General features: G+C 41.8%; 1 protein-coding gene across 2 annotated transcripts; it reads left to right on the top strand.

Annotated features, from left to right (window-relative positions):
- The first annotated feature begins 1,094 nt into the window (after positions 1–1,094).
- LOC109163660 (mannan synthase 1-like) lies at positions 1,095–17,756 on the top strand. 2 transcript variants are annotated; one of them, XM_019312416.1, is made up of 10 exons: positions 1,098–2,390; positions 10,617–10,715; positions 10,803–10,893; positions 10,981–11,055; positions 11,322–11,432; positions 11,524–11,660; positions 16,740–16,853; positions 16,933–17,129; positions 17,229–17,426; positions 17,561–17,756. In XM_019312416.1, the coding sequence occupies exons 1-10, from the start codon at positions 2,100–2,102 to the stop codon at positions 17,718–17,720; spliced, it is 1,473 nt and encodes a 490-aa protein (XP_019167961.1). In that variant the 5' UTR covers positions 1,098–2,099; the 3' UTR covers positions 17,721–17,756. The 2 variants fall into 2 exon arrangements, with proteins under 2 accessions (XP_019167960.1, XP_019167961.1); XM_019312415.1 differs by having other exon boundaries at positions 1,095–2,390; positions 10,803–11,055.
- The last annotated feature ends 2,218 nt before the right edge of the window (positions 17,757–19,974 follow it).

Here is a 19,974-nt window from a genome sequence, read left to right on the forward strand (position 1 = left end):
AAAGAATCCAAACAATACTTCCGAATCAGAACATGATGCTAAAAATTATACAAAGATAAAAACCAATAAAATATGCTGACAGCAAAATTAGTATTAAATTTATCGCTTACCTTTTCTAAACAGATAACATTACATGACAACATGATATTGCCAAATTCATTTGTTTGGCAATTGATTCATTGTTTAAATTATTATTAAAAAAAAAAAATGAGTTGATATTATAAGTACACCAACCACCTAAAAAGGGATCATTATAATTCAGGTAGTAAGCATGCTGCTAGAATCAACAATCAACAATTAGAAAGGAAAATTTGCAGTTTTGGACGTTTTGGTGTCTTTGTTATAGGGGTATACAGCACTCAATCTTTCACTTGTTGTCGTCTCCACTATTCGTTCTTGGTTGACACCGAAAACCGAAGTGGTGGTTTTGGTACTCAAAATGAATAATTTGCAATGGAATTAGAGTGAGAAGATAGCATCAATAGCGAGTAGAAGGGCACTTGAACTCAAGGAGACTCCAAGTGGTAAGTTTTTCACTATACATATTTTATATCCAAGGACCAAAAACATAATTTCAGTGTCAACAAAAGGACTAAAAGTGGAGGCATCAACAACTAAGGGATTGAGTGCACTACACTCTTGTTATAATCTAAGATTGGGCCAAGATCACTCAATGGGCTAAACCACACTAAAAGATAAGCTCTCAACGCCACCCTCAATACCACGGGTAGACAATCGGGTGAACACAAAGTGGACCAAACAGGCCCATGTTCTAATTTAAGATTGAGCCAAAATCACTCAATTAGGCTATGATACACATGGGCCAAACCACACTAAAAGATCGAATCCAATCAATTAGTTAATCTAACCCATGGCCTTATAAACCCATATGTTCTCTCTTATTTTTCAATGTGGGACTCTTAACAATTCTCATAACTAAGGGATAAAATGTGTCATTTTCCCATTTAGGAAATAATTAGGACTTCAGCAACAATGAACTAGGATGCACACAAAAACTCAACGTTTCACAATCAAATAATTCCATGTGCATTCATATATGAGATCCTTATGAGGGCATGGATTAATTTCTCAGAAATAAAAAAGAGAATATGAAATTGCCAATCGTAATGAGTCCAAAAATCATTCAGGTAATATGATATAGGTAAACCACGAGATGCCTTTAATTACCTATATCACTAGTATACTCAAGTTGAAGAAATCGCCAGCTGTAATGAGTCCAAAAATCACATGTAATACAATATAGGCAAACCATGACACGCCTTTAATTACCTATATCACTAGTATACTCAAGTTGAAGAAATATGAAAACGTAACGATTTGTAAGACCAAGGAAGCAAAGAGAAATGCAAATAAGATGTATTTAGTGAATTTGAGATGAAAGACTTTTGTTGGCATTAACCCACTAAGAGGTGGTTCTCTAAAGTAAATATGATATAGGCAAACTACAATAGGTTTTTCATTGCTTGACCTCTAGTATACTCAAGTTAAAGAATATATCAAAAATGAACTATGCATAAATCCATGAAAGTATTGGAATACTACTACACCGCAAGAGGTTAGACAATCTAATACTATTCTTACCCAAGCACACTTAAGAGATCTTATCAAATAGGATACATATACACTAGAAAGGTGAATCCAACGGTTTTACATAGTTTTATGCTAGCTGTCAACTAGTCAACCTAGTGCCAACACAACCTTCCACTATCCAAGTTTAGACTACCTCTTTTAATGAACATAGGTGGAGTAAAACAAAACTTCTTTTGAAGCCCACTGAAATGTCGGCAGGAAAGGCCAAAACTCCAGCTACCATACGAGCTGTTGCAACACCAATGCACCATCTGTAAAACACGTGTCTTTCACATGGAAGAACTTTATTTTCATGAACACTCAATATACAACCGTCTTCTACCTCAACTCAATCCATAGTTTCATCTACATCTTCATCAAGCTTACTCTACATAGAGCAACATACTCACACTCTTAAATACAGTGAGGGCATTGGGTGTTTCCTAGTCTCTAGGCTCATTGCTCTCATTTTAAGTGCTTTCTCAAATCTCATTTGCCTCGCAGTGACAATGAGCAATATAGTCTTCCAAGAACCAAGAATAAGAGAACACATCAGTCTCGAAAGTCTCGGCGAGGGCATACGTTTGAACATTCTAACTAATGCAATACATCTATGCACAGCTATGTCTATTATGCTCTTTATTGAACGGGTTTATATGGCAATTGTAATCACATGTGCGAAGTGCTTTGAGAAGAAGAGATATATGAAACATAAGTCGGATGCAATGAAAGAAGACCTTGAGCAAAACAGAAACTATCCCATGGTGCTGGTCCAAATCCCTATGTATAATGAAAAGGAGGTAATATTCACTATTTTCATTTATGTTATTATACATTATGCATTAATTGCATTTATTTGTAATCTTAGTGCATGCATACTGAAATAATAAGCATAAAACTTCGCAAAATGCGCAATTACTGAAACTCGGCCTAGGCGGCAGCATTTTATTTGAATGTTCGATTAGTCAGTCAAGCAGCCAACTAATCGAACAGATGATCATCTCGGCTGCTTAAAAAAAAAGTTGTTTCGCTCAAAACTACATCATTTTGAGCAAAACAACCCTTAAAAAGGGAAAAGTGAAAAATGAAGACTTGTGTGATTAAAGGAATGTGCGAATGTATATTCTCTCTTTTTTTTTTTTTTTTTTTTTGGATCAGAAAGGAGGGGGAAACCCAACGCAGCTAAGAGCAGCAGCTCATTGTCTACATACACGTCTGGTCGATGCAGCTCCTACCCTATCGAGGGCAAGCAACTCCTCCGTTTCCAGAGGAGGTGTTTCAAGAAGTATATGGTCCTCCTGCTGAGAAAAAGCCATGTCCGCCAATTTATCCGCCAGGCGATTTTGTTCTCTGTAAATGTGAACAAAGCGCAGATCTGGAAAATCCTCTGCTTCCCTAATGCAAAGCCTCGCGATATTGTTTAAAAGATGTCCATCGCCGTCGCCCTGCCGCAAGGCCTCTACCAAAGGTTTCGAATCACACTCAAGAACAAGGGGCCGTACACCATAATCTTTGACCATCCGCAAGCCCTGCAGAACACCCCAAGCTTCCGCTACGTCTGTCGTACACCTGCCAATTTTGTAGCCAAAACCTCGGAGCCAGGTCCCGTTGCTATCCCTGAGGACACCCCCACAAGTCGCTTGGCCATCATTCCTTCTGCTGCCATCCACGTTTAATTTCAAGCTACCCTCCACCGGTCTCGTCCAAGCCAAACTAGCCTCGATGTCCCGATTGTACCTTTGTAACGGCCGGCTTTGTCTAGGAAAGCGCTCGCAATTTCCCCAACGCAACGTCGCAGCCAGTCCAGCTTGTGATCTAAAGGCACGTTAGTGCCATTAAAAGTTCCCTCATTCCGCCACCTCCACAGCCACCACATTCTGGTCGCGAACCGCTCGGGCCAACCCTCCACAAATCCGTCCTTCATATTACCGTGCAGATTTGTTTTGAGCTAGGCTTCCCAGTCGAGGTTTTGCAATCTCTCCGTCGCGTGCCTGTGTAGGGCATGCCCCCAAATATGCGACGCCGCAACACACCTACGGAACAGATGGTCCATATCCTCCCGCTTACCTGCACAAAGAAAACACATTTCATTAGAAGTCAGGTGTCTCCTTGTGCGCTCATAATTCGTCATGATTTTCTGGTGTTTAGCAAGCCAGAGAAACATCGAGATTTTGGCCGGCACTTTCAGCTTCCAAATCAGAGTCCAGTCCTTGTCCACCTCCCTCGCTATGGGCGCAATCGCCAGGCTATATGCTGATCTCACTGTAACTCGTCCTTGTGTGTCCGGGCCCCAGCCCCACTCATCCTCGACGTTTGGCTCTGCTAGGCAAAACCCGGCGAGGCGCTCTAGATCGTCACTTGGAAGGTGTTGTCGCAATACCTCCCATTTCCATCCTCTGGCTCGTTCCCAATATTCATCCACCTTTGCGTAGAACTCGGAGAGCCCCAAAGATCCACTCAGCTTCTCGTACAGCGGTTTTGGGGTAAGCCATGCATCCAGCCAAAAACGAGTCGTCCTCCCATTCCGAACCACACGCATGAGTCCGGATTCCAGAATACCTGTAGCAGCCACAATTCCTTTCCAAGCATTTGAAGTGCTTCGTCTACCTGACCCAAATCGGATTGAGTCTGGTTCTTGCTTGTACTTACTAGTTAAAGTTCGTGTCCACAAAGCGTCTGGTTCTGTTTTAATCCTCCAACACAGCTTCGTCATGCACGCATTGTTCATGGCATGCATGTTTCTTAAACCCAGTCCTCCACGTGCCTTCTCTGTAGTGAGCACCTCCCAATTTACCAGGCTCATTTTTTTCTCCCCTGTTTGGTCGTTTTGCCCCCAAATGAAACGCCTAGTCCGTTTCTCAATCTCATTGCAAATGCCCTTAGAAAGATAGGCCGTTTGCATTGTATATATTGGAATGGCATTAAGAACTGATTTTGCCAAGGTGACTCTCCCCGCTAAGGATAGAGTTTTGGTTTTCCATCCCTCTAGACGGGCCGAAATCCTATCCAAAAGCCCCGAATAGGTATTGCACGTAACCCTTCCATGCAGAGATGGTACGCCCAAATATCTCCCCAAATCCTTCGTCTCTGCAATGTTCAATTTCGTGGCCAAATCTTGCGCACGATCGGATGGAGTATTCTTCGAAAAAAATACTTGAGACTTGCTCAGATTGATTTTCTGTCCGGAGGCTTCGCAGAAGGAACGTAGGCATTCCTGTACCACCTCCACTTGCTCGCAAGACGCCTCGGTAAAAAGCACCATATCATCTGCAAAACAAAGGTGAGATAAAATAGGCCCAGATGGGGCCAGCTTGATGCCTTTCCAAGCCCTATCTTCCACCTTTGACACAATAAGTTGGCTCAACCGTTCCATGCATAAGACAAAGATGGCTGGGGACATGGCGTCACCTTGGCGGATTCCCCGCTTTGGTCAGAACTGCTCCAGCCTCTCGCCATTCCAAATAATCGACAACCTGGAAGAAGAAATACAAGTCATTATAATATTTCCCCAAAAATCCTCAAAACCTACTTGAAACAATGTGTCCCGTATAAAAGCCCAGGAGAGCCGATCATAGGCTTTCTCCAGGTCCAACTTGATCGCCATGTAGTTTGTTTTCCCCCGCGACTCACGCATTGTGTGCATCACCTCTTGGTATACAATAACATTGTCCGATATTTGCCGTCCCGGGACAAAGGAGCTTTGATACGGCCCCACAACTTTGGGTAGAACTTGCTTTAACCTGTTCGTGATTGTCTTTGTCAGAATTTTATAGCTCACGTTGCATAGGCTGATCGGCCTGAATTGCTTAATCGATTCCGGGGCCAGAACCTTCGGGATCAGGGCGACTAGGGTATCGTTAATCCCTTCCGGAAGCTGACCAGTCTGAATCGCGTCCTTGACCAACTGAAAAATGTTGTCCCCCGTAATGTCCCACATATGTTGATAAAACCCTGCTGGGATGCCGTCCGGGCCCGGCGCCTTAAACGGTTTCATGTCAAAGACCGCCGCTTGAACTTCCTCCTTGGTCACTGCCCTGTTAAACACCCTCCAGTCTATGTTGCGAATGCGGGGAAAATTTGCGCCTAAATTCAGATCAAGCACCCCCTCTTCAGACCCAGCAAACAAATTGTAGTAAAACGACCTAACATGGTCCCGCAACTCGTCACCGTCCTGCATCCACCTCCCAGTGTCGTCCTTAAGTCCCAGGACCTTCGTTCGCGACTTCTTCACGGTGGCGACCGCGTGATAAAACTTGGTATTTCTGTCTCCTGATCTGATCCAATCTTCTCTGGATCGCTGGAACCACAGCAATTCCTCCTGATAAAGCGTGTCCTCCAACTGAGATTGTAGCCTTTTCTCTAGTCTATAAAGACCCCTATGGGCCCCACGTGTTGTGGCCCTTTGAATGCCACCTAACCTAGCCAAGAGGTTGCGTTTGCGAATGTGGACATTTCCAAACACTTCTTTATTCTAGTGTCGGAATTCCACGTCCTGCTTACCACCTCAGGCAGATCGCGATGCGTGGTCCATGCTGCCTGAAAAAGAAAAGGACTAACATTATTAGGGCGTTGCCGTCCTTGCAGACGAATTAAAAGCGGCGCGTGGTCCGAGGCTACACGTGGCAAGTGCTCCACCATTGCGTCGGGAAAGCAGCCTCGCTAGTCAAAGTTGCACAAAGCCCGGTCCAGTCTAGCCCCTTTCAAGGAATCCGTGGACTCGTCTTTAACCCAAGTTAAACGTGAACCTGCAAAGCCCATATCAATAAGGCCCTCGTCTTGAATCCAATTAACAAAATCTGAGCTCCGCTGGGCCGAGAAGTAGAGCCGTCAAAAATGGGTTTTACCCGCCGGGTCGACCTGTCCCGTACCGCCGTAGGTAGGGGACGAGTTCTTCAAATTTTGATCCGCTAGGAGGCGGGCTTTTTAGCCCGTCCCGCCTGGGTCACGGGTCCAGGCGGGGCGGGTCAGGCGGGTCACGGGTTTAGCCCGCGACCTGCTAATACATATATATTTTGTATATATATTTAGTATTTAATATATGTTATTTTGGTTTGTGTAATTGTGTTAGTGTGTTATAACTTATAGGATTATAGATTTATAGGAATACAATACTAGGTAGTGTTACTGTACGTCTATACAGTGATTCTTTTTTTTTTTTTTTAAGGATATTGTACAATGATTTTTTTTTTTTTAAATTAACACAGTGAAAAAATTGATTGGCGGGCTTTGGCATGGCGGGGCAGGCCGGCCACATTCCAAGCCCGCTAAGAGGCGGGCTTTGGTGTGTTTTGGCCCGTCCCGCCCCGCGAGACCGTTTCGACGGCTCTACCGAGAAGGAGACATAATTCATCGTTTCCTCCCTCGAGGTTACTGAATTGAAATCCCCAGCCACCATCCACGGGCACTGCGGGCCCCGTTTTGACTGGGACAAATCTCTCCACAGCCTTCGTCTCAGGTGGTGGGCCGGGCTCCCATACACTGGCGCAAACATCCAGGGCGGTTTCCCGCTTTGCCTAACCTGAAATAGAATAAACTGGGGGTGAGTAAACAGGATGTCTAGGTGCACCGGTTCCTTCCAGAGGACCCAAATGCCCCCACTGAAGCCCACCGCCTCCACGCGGACCCAATCCGAAAACCCGAGATTGGAACAAATCTTGTTCGCCTGAATCCCCGAGACTTTTGGTTTAAAGAGTCCCAAGATAGTCGGCTTGTAAACCTGCAGCATGAGATTAAGGGCACGGTGGACCGCCCGTCCACTCGCCCCTTGACAATTCCATAGCATAAGATCCATAAAAGATAAAAAAAAATAAGGAAAAAAACAAGCTTAAAACAAAAAGCAGACCACACCAGAAAAACCAAAAAATGAAAAGCCTTACTCAACGGCCATTGCCGGCCAGCTCCCCCTCAAGAGATGCTCGAATCTCCCCTAACTCCATCACCGCGTCACCTTCGTTGTCGAACCGTTCTGGGGGGTCCGTATGGTGCTCCTTTGTGTGTTGCCAGACCGGTGACGGGAGGTCACCCATCTCGCTTCCGGCCAGAACTCGTGATGAGTGTATAACAAGACCCCCCTGCTTTCCACGAACGACAGTGTGTTCATCTTCTTCCACCGCTCTTCTATAGCCCCCTTCGACCCCTCGGCGAGACGCCACTGCCCCTTCCCCAATTCGTACCGGAGATCTGTTCAAAGAAATTGGTTCGTTTTGTATTTGTTTCTCCACCGCTATAACATTTGGGCGCCTTGTGCCCGTGATCCCAGCTCCCTCGGCGCGTTTCGCTCTTGGCGATACTGCCCCACCATGCGTTTGCACAGTCTCGCGGTCCGTTCCACCATTCACAGCCACCGCCTCCACCTCTTGGACTTCCTCATCATCCTCACCGTCTGCCAATGGCGCAAACCTGGACGCCGGAACCTGAGCATTTCTCCCCTCTGTAGATCCCAGCTTACGCTCCTGGGACACACGGGTTGGCTTCCCCATCTGTTTGCCTCCAGGTCTGCCCTTCCTCCCTGGCGCTATCATCCATTGTCCAAATGGCTCGGCACCAACAGCGATCCCGCGTGGCATTTCAGGGACCTTGGCCGCCACCTCGTTCTGCTGTGCTTGGTCTTGGGAGGCCTCAGGCCTCACTTTCTTTGGACATGCATCAGGGGAGTGCCCGTAAATTCCACAAGAAAAACATATCAGATGTATACCTTCGTAGGCCACCGAACGCACTCGATCCTTGTATTTAAACTTGGATATCAATGGCTTTGAAATGTCGACCTCTACACATATGCGCGCGAACATCCCTCGTGACACCAGACTTGTGGCCTGATCAACGCGTATTGTCCTCCCTACCTTGTTCCCAAGCTTCCTGAGAAAGATCAAGCTATAGTACTCAGCAGGTAAACAAGGGATTCTTACCCAAACTAGCACCTTCTCTGTAACATCCGAGAAGGGATCGAAGTCCGGCACCCATGGTTTGACTAGCAAATAATGATCCATGACCATCCAAGGGCCCTCAAACATGGCATGCTCCAGATCCTCAACCGCGCCAAACCTGACGATGAAGTATCCATTATCGATCGCAATTAGATCCATCTTCCCCTTTGGTTTCCACATGGAATTGAGCCGGCGTAGAAGATATGCGTAACCGATCGACCTTCCCATTACACTTTGACGATGATCGCCTTCCGCCATGGTGCCCTGATCTGCTCTATCTCCGCTCTTGACAGTCGGATCGTAGGACAAAGTGGATCTTCATCCTCTTCATCTGAGATGTCGTCCTGGTCATCATCATCACTGGACTCGTCGCACCACTCTTCCTGGCTCACATGCATGTCCGCTTGGCCCCTTACTGTCTGCGCATATGTCCGTCTCGCCGTCTCCGAAACCTGCGGAACAAAGGTGTTAGAAATATGAATCGGTTCTCCAGAATCTTGCGTTACCTGCATGGCCATCGGCATCACAAAAGCCCTCAGCTCCTCCATCGGAGTCTCAGGGACAGCAGCACCATCCGTAGTAAGATCCGTCGTAAGGTCTGGAGGTAAGCCTGATACACTGCCATCGATCATCTTAGCCTTCTTCGTGCTACGTCGGAGCAAATCGTCGTCCTCTTCTGACCGTTGGCCAGAGAGCATCTCAACGTTCAAATCCATTTTTTTCGAATGTATATTCTCTCTATTTCAGTGTGTAAGTACAGAAGATGAAAGATCTATATATACAAGCTAAGGAAAGACTAAAGCCATTAGATTCAAAATTCAAACCCCAAGGTTGAGAGTGATTCTCTCAACCACAACCTAACTTCTCTAACAACTTGAAAGGAAGAATAATAAATGAAGACGAACAAGCAAAAAATGAAGACTTGAAGATCAGACAACACAACACAAAAGAAAAAAGGAGTAAATCGAAGACGCCATTTCCAGCGGTTGTCGCTTGTTGCTCGCCACCACTATCCGTCACCGCCTATCAGCACTTACTGATTCAAACTCTATCTCAAAGGTCAAGCTCAACTCGCCTTCGCCGCTTGTTGCTCCCATTGCTAGACTAAACCGCCAGCAGAGATGAGTTTGTCTTTTCCGAGCTGGGGTACTAGGTTTTTTTTTTTTTCTTTGCTTTGGTAGCCTTGAAGTAAATGAAAAGCAAAAACAAAACAAAACAAAAAAGCAATATATATATATATATATATATATATATATATATATATATATATATATATATATGCTAATATTCAAGTGCATCCACTTGTTCCCGTGAGTCCTGTGAGACCCTTCGAAAATGCACACAAGTTACTACATGAATGCACACAAGGTAGCTTGTGTGCATTCATGTTGGGCGAATTGCACACAATCTAGTCTGTGTGCATTCGTGTAGTAGCTTTTGTGCATTTATGAAGGGTCTCACGAGACTCATAGGAAGGGGTGGTCTCATTTGATTGCTACTATATATATATATAGTAGATTAAAGGCCTTTTATGCTTTGGTATTGAAGCCTAAAGTAAGTGAAAGGCAAAAACAATTTTTTTACGTACCTAGGCGCCCATCAACTGCCCGATGGGCACCTAGTGCCTTCTACAACACTGATTACCATGAATTACTACCAAAAAGTGTGCCTTAATTAGGAAGCCTCACCTGTAAGAAGATAAAGTACTCTTGTATGAAGTAAATAAAATTTACACTTCATTTCTGCTGGAAATAAAGAACGCAAGTTGATGATCGACAGATAAAGCAAACTGACACACCAATATGCAGAATATTATCAATCAAGTAGTTCTATGAGTCAAATTTTATTTATTTATTTTGTTTTGGAGGGGGAGGGGGTGTGGGTTGGTTTGTGCTGAAAGATGCCAAAGGTAGGAAAGGACTTGAATGCATGTGTTTTCAAGATAAAGTGATAAACTGTAAATTTAGGATATATCTTCAGACCATATAAAAGCAAGCTCCAGTGCTGCTATGAATTAGCAGTAAGAAACTTTTAAACATAAGTGAACTCACCTGGAAGGAAATGGACCAGACTTAAAAATTTCATTTTCATCTTCTTCACTAGGTTTACAAGCTTTCTATTGGAGCTGTATGTGGGCTTTCATGGCCAGCAGATAGGCTCATTGTGCAAGTTCTTGATGACTCCACAAATAGATCCATAAGGGTATCTCTTTCAACTAAATATTAAATAAACACATATGCTACTACAGTTTCCTGAAGTTGTAATGATTCTTAAATTGTGCATATGCAGGAATTAGTGGTTAACGAATGTGAAAAATGGAAAGGAAAAGGGGTAAATGTGAAATACGAGACAAGGAATAACAGGAATGGCTACAAGGCAGGTGCACTTAATGAAGGTCTAAATAAGAATTATGTCAACGATTGTGAATTTGTTGCCATCTTTGATGCCGACTTCCAGCCTGATGCAGACTTTCTTTTGAGGACCATCCCTTATCTTCTCGAAAACCCGGAATTGGGTTTGGTTCAAGCCAAATGGAAATTTGGTAAGGCAAAGATAGCACCCCAAATTTGAAAATACTTCATTAATGACCATGCATAATTTCAAAGAGAGAATGTGACTGAAGTTAATGGACCAAGAATTATATTGATCCATTAACTTCAGTTATGAGTAGATCACCCTCTCTTTCATACTGTGTGTATGTGTATGTATAGAGTAAAAAGGAAAAGGTTATACTTCTTGTCTGTCCCACCATACAACATTTTAGCTCTATTTTATAGTTGCTTAATGTGAGTGTACATTTTTCCACAGTAAATGCAGATGAATGTATGATGACTCGCCTACAAGAGATGTCATTAGACTATCACTTCAGTGTAGAGCAAGAAGTGGGCTCATCAACATGCTCATTTTTTGGGTTCAATGGTAAACCGTGAATTAGAATTTCTTATAAACATCCCTGCCTGAAAAGAATTACTTCATGTGAAGGATAATAATTATTTTGATTACAACTTAGGGAGTGCTGGAGTTTGGAGGATTCAAGCATTGAATGATGCTGGAGGTTGGAAAGATCGAACCACAGTGGAAGACATGGATCTTGCAATCAGAGCTAACCTCAGGGGTTGGAAGTTTCTTTATGTTGGTGACTTAGAAGTGAGTTGCTTTAAGTACTACTAAATTTATATATGGCAATGCCTTGAAGTCTGTAGAAAACTAAAATGGAAGAAGTTGTGGATACTAACCTCGTTTCCCTGTTTCTCTGTTTATTCTGTGTATTCTTTGACTGCTTACAACTCAGATATATATACTATAACAATGGACAGTTTCACAGACTTTTCACCTCCTAGCCTATTTATTGTTATGCCTTTCATCTTCTATAACTGCTTATTTCTAACACTCCCCCTCAAGCTGGAGCATAGATATTAAGCATGCCCAGCTTGTTACAAATATATTCAACCCTGTCCCTACTGAGCCCTTTAGTGAACAAATCAGCTAGTTGATCGCCACTACGAACATAAGCCATAGAAATTAAGCCTTGTTGAATCTTTTCACGCACAAAATGACAATCTACCTCAATATGCTTGGTACGCTCATGGAACACTGGATTATTTGAAATGTGTATAGCCGCTTGATTATCACACCACAAACGTATAGGCTTTACCACTTCCACACCAACTTCCTTCAACATATTGTGCACCCAAGTTATCTCACATGTCACATGAGCCATTGCCCTATACTCAGATTCCGCACTGGACCGAGCCACAACAGTTTGTTTCTTGCTTTTCCAAGAAACCAAATTACCTCCCACGAACACACAATATCCTGTTGTAGACTTCCTGTCGCTCAACGAACCTGCCCAATCAGCATCTGAAAAAGCCTCAATTCTCATATGTCCATGATCAGCATATAGAATGCCTTTACCGGGCGCATTCTTGAGATACTTTACAATTCGAACTGCTGCTTCCCAATGAGCTCGTGTAGGTGCTTGCATGAATTGACTTACCACGCTGACTGGAAAAGCAATGTCTGGACGCGTAATGGTGAGATAGTTCAACTTTCCCACCAACTTCCTATATCTTTCTGGAGAGTCAAAAGCCTCCCCCTCACCAGCCACAAGTCTAACGCCCTGCTCCATAGGGGTCTCGCATGGTTTTGATCCCAACAGCCCAGTATCATCAAGCAAATCTAACACATATTTCCTTTGGGAAAGAAATATTCCTCTCCGAGAGCGAGCAACTTCAATCCCTAGAAAATACTTCAATACTCCCAAATCTTTCGTGTGAAACTTTTCTTTGAGAAAAGATTTAAGAGCTTCAATTCCCACTGCATCACTACCTGTGATTACTATATCATCAACATAAACAATCAAGAGAATGCACCCAACATTAGTGTGCTTGAAAAAGACAGTATGATCACACATACTCCTTTGCATACCAAACTCAATAATCACGCTACTAAACCTCCCAAACCAAGCTCGTGGTGATTGCTTCAAGCCATATAGAGACTTCTTCAATTTACACACTCCCAGACTCCCCCTGAGCAACAAACCCAGGAGGTTGCTCCATGTAGACTTCCTCATCCAACTTACCATGCAAAAAGGCATTTTTGACATCTAGCTGATACAGAGGCCAATGTTTAGACGCAGCTAAGGAAATAAAAATACGTACTGAAGCGATCTTAGCGACAGGGGAGAATGTTTCTGTATAATCAACACCATAAGTCTGTGTATATCCCTTTGCCACTAAACGAGCTTTAAGTCTAGCCACAGACCCATCAGGATTCATTTTCACAACATAAACCCATTTGCAACCAACTGCCGTCTTACCAGCCGGGAGGGGTACCAAATCCCAAGTATGATTGTCTTCAAGAGCAACCATCTCTTCCTCCATTGCGTGTCTCCACCCATCATGAGCTATTGCTTGACTCAAAGTGTTTGGAACTGACACAGAATCTAAACGTGATACGAAGGTGCGAGATGATAGTGGCAAATGATCATAAGACACAAGAGAGGAAATAGGGTTTTGACAACGACGTTTACCTTTACGAAGGGCAATGGGAAGACCCAGGTCATTTGACGAAGATTCTGGTAAGGGGAAGTATCCACTTGCGGTTCAGGCGGTGCCACTGCATCTCTCGGCCGTCGAGTATAAACCTGTGTAATGGGGGGCCTAGAAACAGACTCGACTGGTATGGTAATAGTATACGTAAGGAAATCATTATCTGGAGTAGACCCATACCCAGACGATCCCACATCCCCAGAGAACACCATGTTTTCAAAGAAGGTAACATCAGCTGACACTAAATACCGCCCCAAGTTAGGTGAATAACACCTATAACCCTTTTGAGTACGCGAGTACCCCAGGAATATACACTTAAGTGATTTAGGATCAAGTTTCCTGCGTTGAGGACGAACATCCTGGACAAAACAAGTGCATCCAAATATTTTTGGTGGGAGATGAAAGAGAGGTTCTGTTAGATACACCAAAAAATAAGGAATTTGTCCTTTAAGGACAGATGAAGGCATCCTGTTGATCAAAAAACACGCAGTATGAACAGCATCAGACCAAAAAACCTTAGGCACCTTCATCTGAAACAAAAGTGCCCGAGCGACTTCTAACACATGACGGTTCTTTCTTTCTGCCACTCCATTTTGCTGAGGGGTATACGCACACGAGGACTGATGAACCATCCCATTTTGGCTCATATAAGTGGAAAAAGGTTTAGAGAAATACTCTTGTGCATTGTCACTTCGCACACACTTAATACTTTTATTAAACTGGGTTTTGATCTCAGCACAAAAATTACAAAAAATTGTAAACAACTCATCTCTAGATTTCATAAGATATAACCACGTACACCTAGAGAAGTCGTCTACAAATGTTACGAAATATCTAAACCCGTTCGTCCCTGTGACATGACAAGGACCCCAGACATCAGAATGAACAAGATCAAATATAGATTGCACTCTGTTATTGACACGAGGAGGATAGGAACCCCGACAATGCTTAGCAAACTCACACGACTCACACTGCAAAGTAGACAATGACTCTAAACCAGGAAACAACTTCTTTAGGATCGACAGTGATGGATGACCATACCGACAGTGTAGTTGAAGAGGAGAGGTATCACTCAACATGGCCTTGGACGGAGATACAGACTGTTCCAAAACATATAGTCCTCCGATTTCCTTCCCCTTACCAATAATCTTCTTCGTCAAAAGATCCTGAAATAAACAATAACCCGGAAAAAAGGAGACAAAACAATTCAAAGTCCGTGTGATTTGGCTAATGGAAAGCAAATTAAAGGGAAACTTTGGAAGATATAATATAGATGACAAAGGTAATGAGGAGGTTGCAACAGCACTGCCTCGACCTAAAACTGGAACAGATGACCCATCTGCCAGAGTAACCATGGCCCCAGGGTTTGATGAAGAATATGAGGAAAAAAATTTAGAATTACCTGTCATATGGTCACTAGCTCCGGAGTCAATGACCCATTGTGTAGATGAAGAAGACACACATGCAACAGGATTACCTGTTTGGACAAAGGTGGCAGAAGAAGTCGGTTGATTGGATGGAAACTGGGGTGGAGACTGCACAAGAGAAGACCCCTTCAGTTGATTGAATACTGCTAACTCCTCATTTGTCATAACCACCATATGTCCTTCAGGCCCAGAGGTTGTGTTAGCAAATCTTTGCTGTCTTGGTGGTTTAGGACATTGATTCTTGAAATGTCCTGGTTCTCCACAATTGAAACATACCCTTGGTCCTCCACGACCTCCTCCGCGGCCCCTTCCTCCACGTCCTCGATGACGACCACCTCCACCGTGACTATTGTACCCTTCATTAGTATACCTCCCTTGCGACACAAACGTACTTCCTTCGTTATTGCTGCCTTGTGATATAAAAACGTTCTTCTCGGGGGGTTCATCAGTACTTACTGATGCATTCTGTATCTGGGAGAATACTTGATCCAATGATCCTAACTCTTTGTTTCCCAGCAATTGTGACCTAAGAACCTCATACTCTTTGTCAAGTCCAGAAATCCAGCTAAAGGCAATTAATTGATCACGTTGAGCTTTCATTGTTTTTACATCAGTTGTAATAGGCATCGCAGTACATAAAGCTTCACTTAAACTTTTGAAATCATAATAGTAATCTCGTAGATCTCGACCCTTTTGATTAGGACGATAAACATCCTGGGACAACTGATACAGTTTCCTCAAATTACTTGACCCACTAAACCATTCAGACACTAGATCCCACACTGCTTTAACCGTGGTACAATGTTGCATTGATAAGATCACTTTCCTATCAATACAATTAATTACCCGCGATAACAAAGCTTTATCATCTGCCTCCCACTCCTTATTATCTGGAGGGCAATCTGTATCTAAATGGTCACCTTTACCCATTCCATCCAAATTAATTTTGACCAAAAATTTCCATTCAGCAAAATTAGACCCATCAGCAGCCAGAACTACATCAATTAATTTAGACGGAGTAGACACAACAGTAATATTTTTGTTTTCTGCCATATTATATACGTGCCCAGTAAAAAAAAACACAGCAATACTCCAAATTAAAGCTGGATATGAAATTACCGCAGTACTGAACCACAATACTGAACTTCCATTATCCAATATTCAACAACACTCCAGAAGGCACAAAGAAAGGCACACACTACTCCAAAAGGCAAAAACAAACAATATTACCGCACAGCAGGTTTGTCTTCTCTCTCGCGAACGATATGAAGTTGCTCGAAACCTCTTTCTCTCCACTCATACGGACTCTACACTTCACGGCGAGCCCACCGGTGTATTCGCCGTCGAAGATGGTCGCCGGAAAACTCCTTCACGCGCCGGCGCGTGAGTCGGCGAGCAGTCTGTGACGGTGGCGCGTGGCGGCGCGTGGCTGCTCCGGTGACGTCGCGACTCGAGCTCCGGCGTCGTCCTCCCGTTCCGAGCAAAGCCCACTACTTCACTCTCACCGGCTCTGATACCATGTAGAAAACTAAAATGGAAGAAGTTGTGGATACTAACCTCGTTTCCCTGTTTCTCTGTTTATTCTGTGTATTCTTTGACTGCTTACAACTCAGATATATATACTATAACAATGGACAGTTTCACAGACTTTTCACCTCCTAGCCTATTTATTGTTATGCCTTTCATCTTCTATAACTGCTTATTTCTAACAAAGTCCTACTATCAGAGAGATAACGTAGTCCATTTAGGTGCAAAATGAACTTCCAAGCACCTTCAAGGCTTACAGGATTCAGCAACAACGGTGGTCATGTGGCCCAGCTAACCTCTTCCGTAAGATGTTAAAAGAAATCCTCCTTTCTGAGGTAACAAAATTCCATTCCATTTTCATAATATGAATAAGAATTCATAGAAATTACTGTGTTTCTTTTCTATATGATGCAGCATGCTTCTCTCTACAAGAAATTTCAAGTGATCTATGCATTCTTTGTGAGAAAGATTATTGCACATTGGGTCACCCTTTACTTTTACTGCATCGTGATCCCTATCATAGTCGTACATCCTGAAATAGATCTTGTGAAACCCTTGGCACTATATCTTCCTGCTACAGTTACTATTCTTAATGCTGCTTGTACATGGAGGTATGCAAGCCTAAACATAGAGCAGTCAACTCTTAGTATTGGTTTTCATAATTCTTAAACCAGAATCAAGCTACATATATTTCCCTTCTTCCCACACAGGTCTATCCATCTTATACTACCTTGGATACTCTTCGAAAATGCCATGTCTCTCCATCGAGCTAACGCTGCACTAATAGGACTCTTAGAAGGCAGCGGTGTTAATGAGTGGGTCGTAACAGAGAAGCTAGGATATGCATTGAGGCAGAGGCCTAGTCTCAGAGCACCATGGACACAAGAGTGGCAGTTTATTATACGCAGGTAACATTTTGAATATGGATGCTTTGAATTTGTCTCAACCCTTAATACAATTGCAAAAGGCTGCTACAAGACCAGTAAATTGCTGATATACCAAACCTTATAGAATGACCATGAAACTGCTATTTCACAAACAGGATCCACCTGCACGAGTTTCTGATGGGACTTTATCTTATGCATACTGCTGTCCACGACCTGATGTATGGTAACAACCACTTCTACGGATTCCTATTCATGCAAGCAGCAGCCTTTTTCACAGTCGGAGTCAGCAATGTTGGAACATTCATCCCCAACTAGATATTCGAGCTACCAGACATTATGGGGCAGTAAGAAGACAGATGATAATGCTAAGCTGTTGAACACTACCAGTCTGGAAGTAATAAGCAATGTTGCTATATATATATATATATATATATATATATATGTGTGTGTGTGTGTGTGTGTGTGTGTGTGTGTGTAATATGTAGTATATTAGTATATAAGTGTTGTCTGTCTGTCAGTCAGTGTGTAACTTTTAAGCCTTGTAAGTTCTCCTTTCAATGTAATATACCGTATTTCCTGTGGTTGTAATAAATAAACTATGAATCTCTAAATTCTTAGCTTGTGATGAAGCATCATAGTCCATGGAGTGTCCTACGTAGTAAAATTTACAATTTACAAAATCAATGAAACTCCAAACCTTACGAAAGGTTCTAAACGAGTAAATTTACATTATGAAATGATGAATGGTGAAGTAAAAGAATGTACACAAATACAAATACATTTAATAGTGTGCATAGAGAGAGATAAACTAACCTGATAGATGCATCGAAGAGCTGGAGAATCCGATTCAGCAATTCCGTGTTTCAGAGCTCCTGAAGAACAGACGATCAGTGGGGTGCCTAATTCACAGCCTGAGCTCCGGTGAGGTGATGATTGTAAATTGGTAATGGAACAAACCGACCCGTTTTTCATTTCCAATCGGGTTTGTTGTACCATAGCTACCATAGCTTATAAGTCTATACTTCTATACTATATATAAAAAACAGAATCATCAATTTAACTTCCCGTCTAATTTCTAAAAAATCTCTTATTCTAGTAAAATATATTCTTTTTTACTTTCCTATTCGGACTATAATTATAGATTAAAACTCATATTCTAATATTATAAAATAGTATAATACAATTCCTAATAAAATATGTTGTTTCTTATTTTCCTATTCGTACTATAATTCAAACATTAAAATTTCTATTAGTAATACAATAGGACAATCTATATATCTATCTATCTATAATTAAAAGTAAAATCCTCCTCCTAGCATTTTTTCGCCCAAATTCATTGTATTGATCAAATTATTTAATTATGATAAATTATGGAATAATTAATGATGATAATAGAAATCCTAGAAAAATATAGAATAAAAAAAATATTTAATTATAGTTATATTAAATAACTTTTGACTCGATTGTTCGTTTTGGACAAAAAAAAAAAATTCAAATCACTGTAGGCGGTTTGCCCCTCCAATTTCTCAAAAAAAAAATGCTTCTTTTGTTCTTAATTTTAATGTTTTTTATGTATTTAGATGGTTTCAATAATATTTTGAATCATTTTACAATTACTTATTAAATAGTTTGTAAGAAAAAAACTAGAGGAACCTTATATTTTATTAATGAATTTTTATAATTTTTAGTTTTTTTAAAAAATAAATAAATAAATAATAAAAATAAAAAATCGGGCGCCTAGGTGCCGAAAAATCCGCGCCATAGGCACTAGGCGCTCCCTTGACGCCTAGGGGACGCCTAACGTATTTTGCAACCTTGCAATTAAGGTTTGCGCAATATTATAAAAATATGGTAATACAATTCCTATTCGTAGTATAATGTTACATTAAACTATGGTAATAGTAATTTTTGAAGATTACTTTTTCAATTTTTGGAAATGAATATTACTATTTGACTCAAAATTCTAAATGATCCCTGATTAACTATTTCAAAAAGAAAACAGATTAACTATAATATATGTATTATATATGAGATACATATGAATCCGAGCTCAATGATTTCTCATAGAAAATAGTAATGCAATGGACAATGGTCAATTGTATGTGGCTTTTCCCGAATCACTCATCCTGATGGCCTGAAAGTGTTAGTTCTAGACGAGGATGGACAATATTTTGTTGATATTACCAATGTCGTCAACAAAGAGGTTTTCAATAATGTATAGTTCCAGCCAATGATATTATGTTTTCTTTTCATGCGAGGATGACAAAATTGGTATATATCTACACAGAAATTATATCTTCCATACAAATAAATTATGATAGTAAATGTTTTATATAACTGAGTTGCTAGACAATGAGCAAATTTGCCACTTAATACAAATCATAAACACTGATATATAAAATCTCTAAATTTTCAGCACCGGATGTGTATATCTACACATTGGTTATTAATTGGGCAATTATTTGATCGAATTCAAGCAATGATAACATTAGAAAATACAGTCGGTACAACTCAATTATTCAATTGCACTATATAATATTCAATGTTATAATTTATATAATTGTATATC

The sequence above is a fragment of the Ipomoea nil genome, unplaced genomic scaffold (genome assembly GCF_001879475.1).
Source record: "Ipomoea nil cultivar Tokyo-kokei standard unplaced genomic scaffold, Asagao_1.1 scaffold3030, whole genome shotgun sequence".
Classification (NCBI taxonomy): domain Eukaryota; kingdom Viridiplantae; phylum Streptophyta; class Magnoliopsida; order Solanales; family Convolvulaceae; genus Ipomoea; species Ipomoea nil.